The 18052-nt window shown below is 39.0% G+C and overlaps 1 protein-coding gene across 2 annotated transcripts in view; it reads right to left on the bottom strand.

Annotated features, from left to right (window-relative positions):
- Positions 1–18052, bottom strand: part of COL15A1 (collagen type XV alpha 1 chain) — a 106236-nt gene that overhangs the window by 11255 nt on the left and 76929 nt on the right. For both annotated transcript variants that reach the window (XM_042839729.1, XM_042839730.1), the window contains exons 25-30: positions 15621–15666; positions 11080–11169; positions 8907–8956; positions 6983–7084; positions 5710–5845; positions 667–731 (exon numbers count right to left, since the gene is read on the bottom strand). In XM_042839729.1, the coding sequence (XP_042695663.1) occupies positions 667–731; positions 5710–5845; positions 6983–7084; positions 8907–8956; positions 11080–11169; positions 15621–15666 (489 nt within the window). The remainder of the gene's footprint in view (positions 1–666; positions 732–5709; positions 5846–6982; positions 7085–8906; positions 8957–11079; positions 11170–15620; positions 15667–18052) is intronic.

Here is an 18052-nt window from a genome sequence, read left to right on the forward strand (position 1 = left end):
AGAAAAGGAAACAACTCAATTTCAGTGTATCTTCTGGCACAACAATTTTTAGATTTCTTAGGGAAAATCACAGTTTTTATCTTACAATCAAATAAATTAAATTGCTGAATTGCTGAATTGCTGGAACAGCTGCCCAGAGAGGCTGTGGATGCCCTGTCCCTGGAGGTGTTCAAGGCCAGGTTGGATGGGGCCCTGGGCAGCCTGGTCTAGTATTAGGTATGGAGGTTGGAGGCCCTCCCTGAAGCTGGTGGGTTGGAATTGATGATCCTTGAGGTCCCTTCCAAGCCAAGCCATTCTATGAGTCTGTGATTCTATGAATGTGAGGTTGTTTGCTTGTTTGTATTTTTCCATATTGCCAAACTCTTTTGGAGTCATTTCTTTGAACTTGGAATACGCACACCTTTCCATTACTTACTTCCATTACTCCATCACATCCCATTGCATTTCTCCAAACAGGAAATGAACAGACTACTCTCATTGCCTTTCCCAGCTGTATGGATTTTTTTTTTTTTTTTTTTTGAAAAATTAAGAGGTTCAGAAAAAAAGGAAAAAATATAATAAAAACACAGGACTGAGCTTTCCCTCCTCTATGACTGCTAATAATGGCCACCAATAGAAATTGAAAAACAAGTTTCAATGGCAAAATTCCATCTTTTGTCATCTTACCAGATTCCTGGTTACAGGTGACCCTGGTTCTCCAGGAGGACCTGGTGGTCCAGGCATTGTGGCTGCTAAAACACAACAAAAATATGGCACGTGTTGAAGGTCATCTGTTTTGAGAGAGAGTGAATGACAGAAAGAAAGCACTTGGCAGTGTTGCCTTGGAGTAGTGAGAAGTTAAAATGGCCATACTCCATACATAGCCAAGTTCTGAACAGCTGTGTTCAAGTCAACTACTACTAGAAAATGCATTCTAAAGATATTTATTAAGATAATTATTTATTTCTTTAAAGTAATAGTGAAACTTAAGTCTTTTCCCTGTTCTTTGCAAAGGTTAAATTAACAGATTGGAATATGTTGTGGGCATTCTGCAAATAAAGATCAACTTAAATTGACCAGAACACTCATCTGCTTAAAGATAAGCAGCTCTTACCCATGTAGACTTTGAAAGTCATTTTATCCTTTGCTGTAAAAGTAAACAAAACCAAACTTTTTATGAGATTAAAAAAAAATCACAATTGTAAGTTCAGCTTATGTTTGAAAGCAACATAGGATTCTTTGGTGGTATGAACTTGAAGCTCTAGGAGTGCAGTCCACAGCACAAATTACCTAGCATCCCTCTCTACTCCAGTACTAAATTTTTTTCACCTTGAACTGAAAGTCAGTGCTTTCTAGAGTAAAAATTACAGGGAGGAAGCAAAGTAATATTTAAAAGACTGAAAGCAAGAATACTGTGTGAATGCATGTTATGACAATGGCACTTTGAAGCTGCTTGGAATAAAGAGCTTCCACATGCAGACCCTCGTGAGAATCATGGCAACTCCCAGAGAAGTCAGTAGTAGTATCTAGACAGATCTTACATTAACCACAAATAGAAACTCCTTATGTGGAGGAAAAGAAAGACAAAAGTGTAAGCAACAAAACAGGTCCAGGGGTATTCACGGGAGTATATTAATATACTTGTGGGAGTGAAGGTAAAAGGCTCAACAAAAAATACAATTAGAAACAGAAAGTCGTGATGTGAGCTGGTATGACACAGAAGAAAGAGAATAATTGGTGGATTGCTGTCAAACGATGAGGATTGCTTTGAAAGTAATGTTCTTATTTTATATGTTGTCCTGAGACATTATAAGTGGATGCTGGTGGTAGAGGTTGAACCTTCCCACCAAAATTCCATTAAATTTGGTTGCTGTATGAAAAGTGGCAGCAAAAGGGCAGTCTGACAAAATGATGCCTGATGTAAAAGTGTGTAGGAGGCAGAAATGTGTGATTGAATTCCTCCCTGCTTAAAAAAATTGCAGTCAGTGACATTCATTGACACTTGCTGAATGTTTAGACCTAAAAGTGGATGTTAGTACAGTGAGGCAGTGGGTGATGTTTCAGCAGTGGCATCAAGGACATGACAGACAGCCATGTTCCAGATGGCAATGCACAGCTGTCACTCCATAAAATGAAGTGTGTCTCAATCAGCTAATCCATGCAAATAGGTGGATTATGACCAGGAAACTTTTTGGAGCTGAATATTGGCTTCAGTGCATTAGAAATGACGTTGGCAACATTGGAATATTGCAGTTTGTACCAGATTGTCCCATGAACGTTCACATGCGGAAAGAGAGAACACCATATGCAAATCTCTCAGGACCTATTAACCAGTTACAGATTGAAGGTGACAGTTTCCTGGAATGCACTGGTTACTGGTTACTGGCAACAAGATGTGGTGTCACCACTACGAGCTGGAGTCACAACGGCAGACCATGGAGTGGTGACATGTGAATTCTGCATGTAAGAAGTTAAAGATGCAGCCCTTATCAGGTAAAGTAATGTGTAATGTCATTTGGGATAGGAAAGTGATGATTCTTCTGGATTTCCTGGAAGCCAGACAAACCATCAACTGTGACCATTGTGATTCTGACTAAGCTGAAGGCTCAAACTTCCAGAGTCAGGTCAGAGAAGAATACAACCTTTCTCTTGCAACATGATAATGCCAGGACTCAGATGAGTTTGAAGACTGTGGAGCACTCTGCCTATCCTGTCTGGACTGTCCTATCATTCCCACCACATAGTTTGGATTTGGAGCCTTCTGACTTCCATCTGTTCAAGTTGACGAAAGATGTACTCTATGGGCAACATTTTCCTAGCAACGATGCCATCATAGTAGCTGTGAAACAGTGGCCACCTCTGCTGGTGCAGATTTTCCTGAGCATGCCATGCAGGTTTTTGTTCATTACTAGCAAAAATGTAATAATGGTGACTATGTTGAAAAATGGTGTTTTGTAGCTGAGAATTTGCTCTATCAATGAGTTATTGTTCTGTCTGTATCTGTTGTAGTTACCAAGGAAATAAATTGGCATTACTTTCAGAGTGACCTATGTATCTGAGCATGGAGAAGTTCCAGCTAGTGTTCAGCATGCTTGTGAATCTGTTTTATGAAATAAGCACAAACACCTGCAAGGTTCAGCTCTTAGCCACTTCCCAACTCCTACTATGATGGGCACGTCCAAAGTCTCCAGCAGCTCTTAGCTATTCAAATAGTTCCACAATCCCAAATGTGGACAGAACTGCTCCAGAGGAGAAATGGAGGAATGTAGAAATGTTCTTTGAGCCACACTTAGGAGAAATTTGGTTGCACACATCCAGTTGTTCTCCTTGCAATGACTTAACTCTGCTTATTCACAGGTTACTGAATAATTTGGAACCAAATGGACCGAAGGAGAGTATCATGGTTTTATGATTTTTGGTTATCGGAATTCCACATCATAACATCATGTAGTCCACTGGGAGTTAAAGAGTCAACGCTCCAGTTCCAGGTGCCTGTCACAGAAGAGTAGAACAACTACATACCCCAGAGGACTTTCACTGTTCTATTATTGTTTCCACTCAGAGGGAAAGATAAAAACTGTTCACAGACCACAAGCCCTCCCTTTTCTCTTTTTGACCATCCGGCTAGTCTCTGTTGCAGGTGCTGTATCACTTCTGCTTACTTAGAGTAAGGCCTTTGGTTTTTGGACACTCTCTCTCATTTTATTTGTTTTATTAGCTTCAATTCTAATTATATTGTATTATAGTGTGTAATCTTACATTCTGTTATCTCATTTAGTAAAATAGTTTATTTCCCCTCAGATCATTCCCACTGTATTGTTTTTAGGCCCATCTCCCTACCCTTTCCCGTTTTCCCCTTTTTCCCTTTCCAGGGGTTTCCCCCCACACTGCTAGTCACAGAACTGGGCCAAATCAGTCCTTAAACCATTGACAGAGAGGAATGGAAGATAAGCTAAAGGAGAATAAATATTCTGCCTTCATAATTTTCAAAGGATTGGGAACAATAATCTTGAGTGAGAGTGGAGCTATGGATTCTGCCTCCCCTGCAAATACCTGCATGAAGATAAAATAAGCATATTGAACATCTGCTTTTTTGTATCTCTTCACTCTGAAGTAGTTTGATAATCTGAACAGAACAGCCCAAGATTTAAAATATTGATTGTTCAGTCAGTAAAAGCTAGCCCTACCAACAATGCTGCATTCTAGAACTTGTTTTTTTTACTGAATTAGAACTTCTGAATTGGGAGGCTGCAATTCCATACCAATAAATCAAACTCTAGTGTTCAAATTTTATTTTTTGGTGAAGCTTTGAGAAACGTTGAAATTCCCTTTCACACATAGAACAATCTATGTTCTGAGGATTCTCCAGAGCAATTCCTTCGTACCAATGGCAGGGAGAGGGGGCTCATTTCTCACAAACATTCAAAGCTACAGATAAGAAATTCCTCATTCCCCATATCACAGTAAGAGCTTTAAAAGTGATGAGTAGGTGCCTTTAAGATACTAAATAAACAAACACCTATCTTCATGACATTTAGTAAAAGTCTCCATCCATCAGTGTGCTGCCAAAAGAAGCTTCTTACAAAGCAAAGAGGAAGATGCATAGAAGGATGATGGAGACTAGCAGATAAGCTAAAGTGAAAGAGATGGAATGCAAACACACACATATATATTTGTCTGACTAGCCAATATTCAGAAGTACTTGATGTAAATTACGTGAGGAAAGATCTAAAGGCCTCTGTGAACTTTATGGATGCCAAGATTATGTCCATTTTATTATCATCAGAGGCTAATACATAGGTACATGCCTATGTTCCAGTGTTGAACATAGTAAGGATTACTTCTTCCTCATACATTCAGAGGATGAACATTTCTGGCAGACACTCCATCCATAACGTTCAGTGAATGACAGTTTGAAAGCCTCGCCTTGTCCCTGGGAGCTGCATAAACCAGTCTAATTTCTGGATTGTTCTGGAGAGAACAAACTGGGAACACAGGGATCGGCTTCCCAAACCAACATACTGGAAGTACAGATATTGCTGAAAGCAGTCTGATCATTAGGTCTCAGAAACAGGTCTTTATTAAGTAAGCCAACCCAAACGTTAGGCAAGACAAATCTGCATTATAATCTTTCTACACAGTTAACAGTGCTGTTAGTATGCTTCCTTCCTTCAGCTAATATTAGGGAATGCTTTCTGCTGGAGTTTCCTGACAGAGGAACAAGGGTCTCTCACTGATGGCTGATCCTCTGACTTTACACTTGATGTGATGTCAGTGGAGCCAGGATCCTGTCCATCAGAACCTAGTCTAAGCACTGGACATTAACAGTATGAGGCTTGTGACTAGCAGACCTGTGACCCAAAATGAATCAGAAGTGTTACTGTCTTGAACTCTGACAGTTGATATAAAGCCATGCATACCTTTAATGCAAATATGAGGGAACCTCCAGCACCATCTCATTAACAAAGCTTATGTTATGCATTAGTGCTCCCTTAGCACTAGTCAAGGAAAACTGAGTGTAGAGTTGTTCCTTTTGTGTTTTCAGTTCAAATTCACTCTCCCTACAGAAAAAAAAGCAGCATTCAGGAAAGTGGGGAGCAACCTGATTCAAGAATGGAGAGTAGACAGGTAGATGGAAGAACACATACAAAAAGAAAAGAGTGTGTGGGGGTATGTAAGTGTGCATATGTGCTCACATACATAATGAAAGGCAAAATCACTCCCTCTCACCTGATCCATATATTGCAGGAGGTCCTGGTGGGCCTGGTGGGCCAGGGGGCCCAATTTTTCCATAACCTGGTAAACCAGGTAAGCCAGGCAACCCTGGAGGTCCTCTGGGTCCAACAACTGAATCCCCTTTAGGTCCCTATTAATGATAAAAAGTATTTGTTTGAGTGTATCAATGTCTGTTATGGTATGCTCCACACCTCTGTCCCTGAGCTTCCTCCTTCATCCTGGTCATTATGCCCAAGGCCTTGCTCATGCAGTGAGGTGCAAAAGCCCCTGACCTCAGGACTGATAACAATCAAGGAATCACTGGAGACTGCAGCACTGTCTCAAACAGGGTGCTCAAAGAAATGAGAGCAGAGCCCTGGTTCAACAGATGCCAAATCTATGGCTACAAAGCAATCACCTTACTTCATAAGCAAGGAGACCAAGAGCCCCTTTAAGCTCTCCTAGCTCTTCAGCTAGCTGCACATCAGGATGTCCTCTTGAGTGGGAATGCTTCTCAAGGTTGTTTATGCTTGCGCAGAGGTCCCTTACGCCTAGACATGGTGATGTCTTTCTGACACAGACCCTCAGTTCATAGTTTTAAGCTGCAGTACTTTCACTGAGATTCAATTTTAGATCAATTGTGCAACCCCAACCTCTACGTAGCAAATTGTCAGCAGCCGTTTTAAACCTTGTTGAAATCACTGCCTTCATTGTTTAAATTACTACATCTGTTTTATATCAATAAGTATCTTCCTGCTTCTCTTGTGACTGAAATGTATACCACTGTAGTTTCCATCTGTGATGATATCAGTGTTGCAGGTCCTTCATCTCTGATGGCAATATTTTCTGACGGCAGGCAACCACACCACTTTTTCTAAGTTGTAAGCATTTTTTTTTCCAAAGAGCCATGGAAACTGAAAAATGTACTCATATATTAAACTAGATTCAAGACATGAAATTTCAGACTAGATAGCTTTCTGATAGTTCTTGCATGGTTGTATCTATTTCCTTGGTTTGTATTGCTATCGATAGCACGAATCTATATACTGATACAGTTGTGTTAGCAGCTGAGCACAGCATCTATTTCTCAAAGCAAATTAATTCAATTCACAATAGTGAAGTTTCTGTGTTTATGCCTAATGGAACTCTCCCTTATTGAGCTAGTGGTTAGCATATAAGTATGCATATAATTCTTAATACCATCTTGATGCTTGTCTCTATCAGTGCCCTCTAAATTAAAACAATTTGTATTCACAAATATTTATATTATACAACTTGTGTATCTTACAACTAATCCTGGTCTTCCAGGTGGTCCAGGTGGTCCTGTCAGGTAAAAACCTCCATTTGGTTCTCCTTTTTCTCCTTTTTCGCCATTGTCTCCTTTTTCACCCTTTAAAGATAACATAGTATAAAACATTCAGCTGAAGCAAGATCAGAATCTCATGCACTAATCTTTTGAAGTTATCTAAGTTATCTGAAATTTCTAAGCTTAATAAAGAAGAGCATCTGCTTAACATCTTTTTGACACCACTTCCTTCTTCCATGATATGGAATAAAAAGGAACACTCCCTCTATTCAAGCTGCAGGAATTTCTTAGTGTATAGACTAGGGGAGGTGGGACCTAGGTGGAAACAGAGGAAAGTGCCTCTGTTGCTGTTTCCTGATATTTTACCTACCAAAACCTTGTTCCGTGATGTAGCTGGAGGCAAAAATAATAAAAAAAAAAAAGAAAAAAAAAGAAAAAGGAAATTGGAAGAAACATAAAAGCCATGTTTGTTGTTTTTCTCCCCCGCTGAGGAAAAAGCAATTTAAGATTGATATGAAATTCTCAATTTAAAGGAATCCTATAAAGTGATAATGACAGCGCATAGGATAACACAAAAGGACAGGGGAATACACCAAGATAATGGAAGAGACACCACAGAAAACTGCAGACACTTTGAACTGTGTCTCTTCTATTGTCCTACTTCATTAAAAGCTTAATTAACAGCTAACTGGAGAACAGTGACAGATAAAAAGTATTTAATTCTAGATTTGCGCAAAACGAGGCACAGCAATTGTAGGTTCTGCTGCACATTATTTCCTTTTCTTTGTCTGCCCTTTTTTTGTTTCCTTTCAATTTTTTGGTGTCTACTTTTGTTCACCCTTCTGGGAAACAAACCTGTGGATAGAAGCAGTGAAGGTCAAAGCAAGCAGGTAGCTGGAGAAAGCCAATAGAGATGTCCGTACGTAGCTCCCCCTCCGACTTCTTTTTCAGTTTCCCAGTAAGCAAAACTATAAAGGTTTCTTTGTGGCATGGAATTTTGTAGAGTTAAGAATGATATGAAACCATGTCTGTAGCTTTACAGCTTTAGTTACTACTTTATTACATCAATTAATCCATGCATACATGGGACCTTCTATGTCATAGAAATGTCTTCGGTGCACTCGGCCAAGTAGAAACAAAATCTGAATACAAGGTGGCACTAGGAGTCTTTCAAGGAAATTGACAATACAGTTATGAATAATAGTTTTTTTTTTTTTTCCTAACTAAATGATAACTTGATTCTACTTTTTTTGTATCTTTTACTGATAAATAGCAGCCTTGTTCACTTAAAACTGTGTCGTATATGTATTCATTTTTTGTCATCAACACAGTCATGTGAAAAGAGGATCAGAGAGAGACTAAATGCATCTTGTATGAATATGATTTCTTGTAGGAGATTTCAGGAGACAAGCATCAAGAAGCAGAAATGTGTTTTCCATCACTCTAAATTATTTTATTCAGTGTGCTGGAAAGATAAATAGTATTAAACAGAACTGAATTTCTTTTTGAATGTTGACAGTTGCTACCTTTGTTTAAAGAAGCCCATTAGAAAATGTATGTCTCTTACATGAATTGTTACGAAAACAAAAGCATTAATTATGGCAAATAACTGGTACCAATCTTTGTTAGATAACAGTGAATTGTGGCTCACTTCAATACCTCTGGGAAGGCAAAAAGCCTCATTAATATATTTTTTAAGAAGTTATTTTTATATATTACTGACAACTACTGTTTCTATCTTCATAATAAACTTGTCTCTGCAGCTGGAGTTTAATAAATTAACATAATTTATGATTTCTAATCTGTTTTGTATATTTCACCGTAATATACTATTTCATGCTTAATACGTTATAAAGAATACTTTTAAAAAGCTTAAAGAACTCAAATATAAAGGGGATAAGATTACCTTTATGCTATTAATAAAGTGGCTGAAATATGATGGAGGCAGAGGTGGACCTGTGAAATGGAGAAAATACAGAAAAGTGTGATAATTATCTGTCATTTCCTCTTCAAAAGCACTGCTCTGGGTATTTCTGACTTAGAAGCTTAATGGAAAATGATTCACAATATCAATATGAACATTTAAATCTCCCATTGCTAGTTTTGTTTCCTAACAAAGCCAGGTTTACACGCCTGGTCTTGTCTGTTACTCCAACTTAACTTTTGAACCTTGTTGTAGATTGCACTCAAATTTGAAAGCAAAGATGTCTCAAAGATGAAAAGTTCCTAGTTTTCAAATAAATGTCAGCTGGGTGTTGGATGAAAGAGAGGCCTCCAAATTAACTCTGCTAGCAGAAACCAAGAGACAAGGAAAGTCTTCTACATGTTTTGCCAGCAATGGGGCAGCCAGTCTGTCCGTGCTCAGTTATGAATTAGTTACAGTTGTGCTATCTTTCATGGAAGGACAGTTCCATAGCCAACAACAGAAAAACCCAGGGTTACTGCTCTGCTGCTGATCATAGAATAGCTGACATTTTTCCTGCAACCAAAATTAGTAGCAGTATCAATGATTATACCAGCTCATCATCAACAGTAGTCCTGCAATGCTGTTAAGCCAGCACAAAAAAATATAAAAAGCCTTTAAATGTTCTCTATTCGGCAGATACTTGGAAAATGACATTTTTTCCAGGTGCCCATTACAGCTACAGACATTTTCTTCAAACACATTCTGAACTTTGGGCCCTAAACTGTTCCAGCCACAGATCTGAGATCTCGGTATTTAATCTTAGATGCAGTTAATCATGTAGACAGTGGATACATTGCTACTTCGACTACATGTATTGCTGCTAGTGCAGCTATTTTGATTTTATTTCAACCTACACACCTCTTACAGATAGGTGACTGAAACATGGCATCTCTGCTCTGGGTACTTACTATGCCTGCATCTCTATAAGGAGTAGCAAAATAGAGTGCAGCCTGCCATTTATCCAGGCATTTTGTGTTGGCTTCATAGTTTTGCATGGAATCTATTAATAGAGTTTGTAAAGTCAGAATGATGACATTCTGGGAAAGCAATAAACAAATCCATTGAATGAACAGTTGGTGGAGTTCAGGAAGCTATTCTCATTGCTGTGACTACAGACAGTTCAGTGGGAGGCCCTTCAGTTATCTGCCCTCGGGAAAAAATTCAGACATTTCCTGTACTTTAATCATGTTCTACTATTCTGCAATTTCTAGCTCGTGAATTTCCACTGTCAGAGCTTATGTGGATATCTGTGACACCTAGAGAAGTTATTTGTATGAAAGAATAATTTAGCAACTGCAGCAATGGGCAACAAATATACAGGAAAATTTTTAGAGAAGAAATAGAATTGGTCTTAGTTGGTAGGTGAATGAATAAATATGGTTTTTTTTTAGGAGAAAGATAGAGGCAAGACAATTTAACCAGAATTACTGTTTTGTCTATCTTTAACAAGATAGCAGCTTTACAACAAAATCATAAGCATCATGATTTCTTTCTTGAGTACCTAAGTCATCAGGTATGGAAAAAAAACCCACAACTGTAGGCATTAAATTGCATTAAATACAAAGCCTGGGAATGAACAGAAATGTAGATTGTGAATAAACTTGCTCAGCAGAGGAAATGTTCTTAATTTCTGTATAGGAATGTTTCTTGCTCTTTCTTTTTCCGAATTTATTAATGACTAGGTAGTACTAACTTCTATTTCAAAGCACTGGATATTGACCAGTAAAGATTAATAAGAACAGGACACGAAAACAGATTCGATTAGATGTCCTCTTAAAAATAAAGAAATCCAAAGAGATCCAAAGAGATGTCCTTTTAAAAATAAACAAAATGTCTTCAGTCAAGTGAATTGTGGCTTTGGAACAAGTTACAGTTTTGTATTAATTACGACCACATTAGAGGACAAGTATTATAAATCCAGTACAGACACTTCTTTATAGAGAATATTTTTGATACCATTACATGCTTTTTGTTCTGGACTCCTTAAACAAGAAACTAGGTATAAGTCTTCAAATAGGCAAAGCTGTAGTGGTAAATACCAAAGTACTTTGCTGAACTTCTTTTTAAGTTAAACACACGCCTTTACAGGGTGCCAATGACAGATTTAATGTACCTGGTGGTCCTGGAGCACCTCTGTTTCCCTTTTCTCCTTTTAAGTTCACTGAACTGTGCAGACTCCAGCAATCTCCATTTCCTTTAGCCCCTGCAATAAAAGCATCACAAAGAAGCAAAATTAATGAGAACTTTCAAGCAGCAGAGACTAGAGTAGTGACACCCAAACCATTGAAAGTAAGAGCAGATTTTCCTGCAGGATGTCACTTCTGGTCTCTATATGCTTGTCTCACTCTCCTCATGAACGCTGAACAGCTACCTGATTGTCCTTCCTTGCTTATCAACCCCAACATGTGCAAAATGACCTTTCTCTTACAAATCAATCTTTTGGTCTGCCTGATCACCTAGCCTATGATCCACTGAATAAGCGTGTTCTCTCTGCATTTGTAAATTTAATGGGACAAGAGCAGAAATGATTCTTGAAATTAAGGTTTCATATTTGATAACAAATCTACTGTCTCTGTAATACAGAAGATATCAATGTGGTATCTGTAACTATGAATGTCAAAAATATTACACCTTATTGCTCCCTTACATCATAAAAGCATTATTAATGAAGGAAAGATTCTCTGAGACCAGAAAAGCTTTTCTCATCATGTTCCTTCCAGGTGAGCTGAGGATAGAGTTATACGCAAATACATCTGGATAAACATTTTTTTTTTCTAGGCATTGTTCAGCTTTCATTCAACCTTACTCTATTAAAGATCTTGGTAAACTGACTCCTAGTATTTAGATTTCTTCCATCTTACTTCTTTTCTTTCTGCTTTAGTAGTTGTCAATGTATTTACAAAATTCATGTAAAACATCTTTCTGCCACAATAACATCGTATAGCTGCTTTCTTTGGGCAGAAATGCCTTTTCCAGTTTAAGGTGAGGTGATCCTATTCTGAGTGATGAGCAGGAAGGGCACTGAAGTATGATGGCAAGGAGGTACAGGACACATCTGTTGAAGCCATTTTCACTTGTGGTATCTTCAGCCTGTGTTCACTTGTGACCTATGCTGGGAGTCAATGAATCATTCAGAGTATTGGCTCTTCTCTGATCTGATCCAACTGCATTTGTGAATTTCATGGGGACTAACACAGATACAACATTTGTCTTGCTTGGCTACTCAATCTATGTTCCACGACCTGATGCTAATTCTAAATAAGACTTTTATGGTAAGAAATAAAGATTTTAATGGTAGCAAAGCCTCTTTATTAGCTTTCTGTGACAGCACTGGTCTCACTCTCTGCCCTGACATGTTTTAGGGTGAAAAATATTGTAAATATCTTTCCTTTTTTCTAGCTGTGCAGAACTACCATAAATATGGAAGAATCAAGATTAATTTCTCTTTCAGATTTGCATTTTACAACAGAGATTTCCAGACAGATCTCCTCTGCCCTTCTTCCTAAAAAGTGAAAGATGGTCACGGATATCACCATGGCTTTTTTGATGACTCTTGTCCTTCGTCTACAAGTCCACATTAAGATGGCTTCTGATAGAAAGCAGGGTCTCATTTTATGGTTTGATGCCAATCACATCATCTATCAGGTGTACAGCTAGACAGTTTTGCAGGTTGCCAGCTGAACACTAACTGTCCATAGTCAGAGCACATTCTGGGGTGACATCTTTAGAATTATTTTCAAGGCAGATTTCTAGTTCAGTCATCAGTATTTTAGGCAGTCTTAAAACATCAAGGTAAACATAGAACTTATACAAGGAACCTCTAGCTTTCTCTTCTTCAGGAGTTCGTCACTTCTCATCTGCTTAATCCACTCCCCTGATCCTGATCCCTTGCATTCAATTTTCCTTCTCTTCCTTTCTTTTTCTGTTTAGACCAAAATGGTTTTGTCTTTCTGATCATCTCAGTTGCTGCAGAGGGAGAGGAGCTATTTGAACTGCTGACATCAGACCACTGACTATTCTCTGGACCATGCTGGTGTCCAGAGGTAGTAATTTCTTCCTCCAGAAACAGCCACAAAGCCCAGCATTTGATACCATGTTCCACCTCTGCAATATTCAACTTGTACATGCTCTGATAAATTAGACTGTAAACTCTTCAAACTTCTTTGTACAGTGAGATCTTTAAAGTAAGCTAAATAAAAGGAGGAAGATCAAGCATTTCTGACTTATGTCCTCCAAAATCTCAAGAAGACCTTCCTCATCCCTGAATACTGTTGGAGCATCAGCTGACTACTTCCTTCGGATGCTGTGGAACTTCACTTTTGTATCTTCAAAAAGCTGTGAAGGAGCAAAACTGTCACAGAACTTTGTGCCACTCTTGGAATTGAAGAACTTCTACAGTATTCGGTCATGGCATTGCTGCCCCAGTCAACAGTCACTTAAAAAAATTTGTGTTGCATGTGCATGCACACAGAATTGCAACTTGTTTCCCTCCACAATTCACATGCAATTGAATCTGTTCCTGCAGAAGGATTTTGGGAAAGGACAAAAGGCCAAACTGCAGACAATTACTTGGTTTATTTTTAATGCCTGGGGCACCCAGTAAGCTGAAACTTTGTGTTTATCTGGTGGAGTCCAGCTTCAGAATAGAAAAGTAAGTAATTTTACAATAATTTTTAAATGGGAAAGAATTTTAATGTAAATGGTGACTTTTCTTTCTGAAGCCAAAGTAATTACTGTTTGGGCTGGGAATTAGTATGCACTTAGAGAAACGAAACTATAATGAGGAACTGAATAAAACCCAGAAGGTTTAAGCAACATTGTCATAGTATAAATTCTCACATTCAAGATCTTATTTAGACTGCAGTCTGAGAAGGAAGTCCTTTTAGTAGCTTGAAATATTGTAGGGAATTCATTTCTTTGATTAATTAATAAATTAATTACCATTTTTTGTCATCCTCTCAAGTACAGGCTAAAGGACTGATACAAAGAATAATTAATTGGAATCAACTCTTTGAACCAAGGGAAAAAAACATGAACTTCAGGCTCTCTGTGGGCATTTATTCCATTGGATCATGCATTCTTCTCTGTCAAAAGCAAAGATATGTAGAAAGAAATCAGAAGAGCCCCTATGTACAGAAAGAAACAGAGAATTTTTCCAGGTGTCCCACGTGTGGGACTTCTCAACTTCCTTTTCCCTTATTTACTTAGTTTGCCTTTCAGGTTTTTTTTTCCTAGCTGTTCCTGAACCCCAAGAATTACTTTCCTTCGAACAGGCCTCAACTTCCTAATGAGGGGTATGGCAACATTTCTTCTGTCTCACCCAAAAAACTCAAACTCCTTTAGGGAAAGTACCAATATCTTGTGCTTTATCTCAGCAATATTCTCTCTGGCTCCAGCAATTTGTTCACTCTGTAATAGTTTTCTCTTGAGCAATAAGATAGAGAAGCACTTAGGCAGAACAGTAGGCTCTGAACCACAGCTGACCTCCAGATGAACTTCACTACCAAATGCTATATCACATATGCAATACAATCTTTATCTATTTTGCTCTTTTGACATGAATATTTTGTTACCAATCTATATGAGGTCTATTGTAACACTTACTGTGCTACACTGATTCCGATAGAGGATTTTTCTTTATTTAGGGCCATGTTTACAAGGCAATAAAACCTTGTGAGCAGTGGAACCAGACATGTGATCTTGTTGAGAAATTTGTGGTTAAAGCCCAAACAGACTGAGACACTCCCTTGAGCCCTGGACAGGCTTTGGGTGAAATCCAACAGGAGGATGACACCAGATGTTTCCACACTTGAAATTATGTAAGCTTGTTTATTCAGCTATATAAAAACTGGACCCCGCTGTAGCAAGTTCAGAGACCTCACCTATGAGTGGATGCACTGCATAGGACCTCGCAGTTGCCAGGAAAAGCTCTCCAAATCCTTGCTGCAATCAGGGCTCCCCAGTGATTGTAGATCTGGATGATGGTAAAGTATTTGGGCAGTTGGTGATGTCTCTTCTGTGATCACTATAGTTAATCTTGTGTAGTAATGATTAGGTGCAAGACCTCGCTCTGTTTTATTCTTGCGGTACTATTTCACTTGTTGCTTTATTGCTTTAAGCTTAAGTAAAGGTAAACTCACTTATTTAAATTTGGTGCCTGTGTCCTTCTTGCTGCCCCCATTTGTTGCCAAAACAGATAGCAATCATAAAAAGAGTGTATTTTGTTATCAGTTACTCAGAGAAAGGAAGTATTTCAAACCTCATCAATAAGGCACTGGAGGAATGAGAAACTTGGCTGGTTGGTGGGATGTAATATCAAGTGGATATTAGAATTTGAATCTGAGGAGAATGACTTGTCACAGCAGTGTGTGATGCCTGCTTCTCTCACAGTGCTTCTTTGCTCTGTGGGCTCCTAAGATTAGAACCTATGGAACCTGTGCTGCATTGCTTTATTTATAAGTCTTAGCCTTCAAAGTGCAGACATATGCTCATTTGTTCCTTGGTCTATGTATTGAGACTGGACCAAGATATAAAATTACGGCTTCAAAAGAAAAGGAAGTGAACTTCATGAACTCAGTTATGCAACAGCCAAGAAAAAATTGTTTGTTCACAGCAAGAACAGCTTATTTAAACCATGTTACAAGAATTACTCACCATGGACATTAAGAACATTTTGATTTCCAGGGTAAATATTGCTCACCTACAGGCAAAGAAAACTCACTTAAAAATTATCCATACCCATTAACTGATGGAAATGCATCAGTTAGTACTGTTAGAAAGCCTGAAATATTTGCATGCTATCACAGAAAGTACATAGATAGCTCCTAAATGTTTCCTGTTTATTTCTGTGGAAACAACAGATACAAAGATACAACAACGCAAGAGATACAAAGAGCACAACAGTACTATCTGATAAACTCTCAACTAAAAAACACTACTTTTTAACACAGTCGCCACCATTAGCTATTCATTTTCACCAGAGTTGAACACAACCTGCATGCCACACTTGTGAAAATCTGCATGGCTGTCTGGAACATGGCTTGTCTTTCACGTCACTGCTGCTGCTGTTGAAATGGACCACCTATCACCTCACTGTGTCAGCATCCACGGTTTGGGCTCCACAAATGTTCAGCAGGTGATGATGAAAGTCAGTTGATGCAATTTTTTCCACATGGAGAAATTCAATTATACGCCTTTGCTTCATATGCATTTCCATGTTCACTAGATCAGATCTCATTCTGAGCTAGAACACTTCCAATGATAGGGCACTCAAGATTTCTCTGAGCAACATGTTCTGGAGCATCATTGCTCCCATAGTGCTCTCTTCCTAACATCTAATCCAAATCTATCCTCTTTTAGTTTAAAACTTTCACTCTTTGTCCTATCACTACACTGCCTTACAAAGAGTCTCTCCTCTCTCTTGTAGCCCCCGCCTAAGTAGCAGAATGCTGCTGTAAGATATCTTCCTGGAGTCTTCTCTAGGCTAAATAAATCCAACCCTCTCAGCACATCTTCATAGGACTGGTGCTCCAGTCCTCTGATCATTTTCACTGCCCTTCTCTGGATCACGTCAGAGTCAGTACCTTTCATATGCTGGGGGCCTCAGAGCTGAACACAATACTGCAGATAGGGTCTCAAGAGAGTGGAGTAGAAAGGGACAATCACCTCCCTCAACCTGTTGGCCACATTTTATTTTTTTTACCCAGGATACAACTAGCTTTCTGAGCTGCAAGTGTACGTTGTCAGACGTCGTGTTCTTTTTTTTTTTAACCCCCAAGTCTTCTCCTCATGGCTGCTCTCAATCCACTCATTGCCATGTCTGCATTCATTTTTGAGACTTCCCTGGCCCATGTGCAGGACTACTCACTCAGTCTTCTTGAATTTCATGAGGTTCATGTAGGACTACCTCTCAAGACCATCAGAGGGTCCCTCTGGATGGCATCCTTACCTTCCATTGCATTGACTGTGTTACTCAGCTTGGTATCATCCTCACATTTGCTGAGGGTGCACTCAGTTTCATTGTCCACATCACCAACAAAGTGTTAAATAATACAAATTCTAACAAAGACCCCCTGCAGACATCATTCATCATTGTTCTCCACCTTTCACAAGCCTTTCAGTGCAACCATTCAGCCAATTCCTTATCTGCTGAGTGGTCCATCTGTCAAATTCAGGTCTATCCATTTTAGATATATGGATGTTGTGTAGGACGGCATAAAAACTTTGCACATGATCAGGTAGCTGGCATCAACTGCTCTTCCCTTACCCACCAGTGATGTAATCCTGCTATATCAGGTCACCAGATTTGTCACACATGAATTATAATGAAGTGAAACCATGTTGGCTATCACACCACCTCTTTAGTTTTCATGTGACTCAACACAGTTTCTAGGAGGATCTGCTCCATGATCTTGCTGGACACAGAACTGAGACTTACTGACCTGTATTTCCCCAGGTCTTCCTTTTTTGCCCTTTTAGAATAGGATTTATCTTTCCTCTCTTCCAGTCAGTGGAAACGTTACTGGATCACCAAAACTTCTCAAGTACGATGGATAGTGGCTTAGCAGTTTTGTCTTTCTAGTTCCAGCAAGACCTTTGGATGCACCTCATCGGGTAATGTACTTTCAGGTTGCATGGATGGTTTTGCAATGGTTCTGCTCCTGCAATGGGCAATACTTCATTCTCCTAATCCATGCCTTTGGATTCCGTGAACTGGGCCTTCTGACTAGAGCAGCTGCTGGAGAAAACTGGGGCAAAAAAATAAAGGCGTTTTGTACTCCAGACTACTCTATGTTCTAGGTAAATAAGTCATTTCCATCAGCAGAATGTCCACATTTTCCCTAGTCTTCCTCTATTACTGATGGTTCTTGCAGAAATCCCTCTCACTGCCCTTGACGTCCCTGGCCACTTCAATTCAACTTTGGCTTTAGCTTTCATAACTTCTTCCTTGGTGAATGTATCTACATTCCTCCAAGGCTATCTGTCTGTGCTTCCACCTTCAACAGGCTTTATTTTTGTGTTTGGCCAGGAGCTTCTTGTTCATCCTCATAAGCTTCCTGGCATTTTTTCCTTACTTTCTCTTTGTT

The sequence above is a fragment of the Centrocercus urophasianus genome, unplaced genomic scaffold (assembly GCF_019232065.1).
Source record: "Centrocercus urophasianus isolate 14NV4802_14NV808 unplaced genomic scaffold, USGS_Curo_1.0 seq_11, whole genome shotgun sequence".
Lineage (NCBI taxonomy): Eukaryota > Metazoa > Chordata > Aves > Galliformes > Phasianidae > Centrocercus > Centrocercus urophasianus.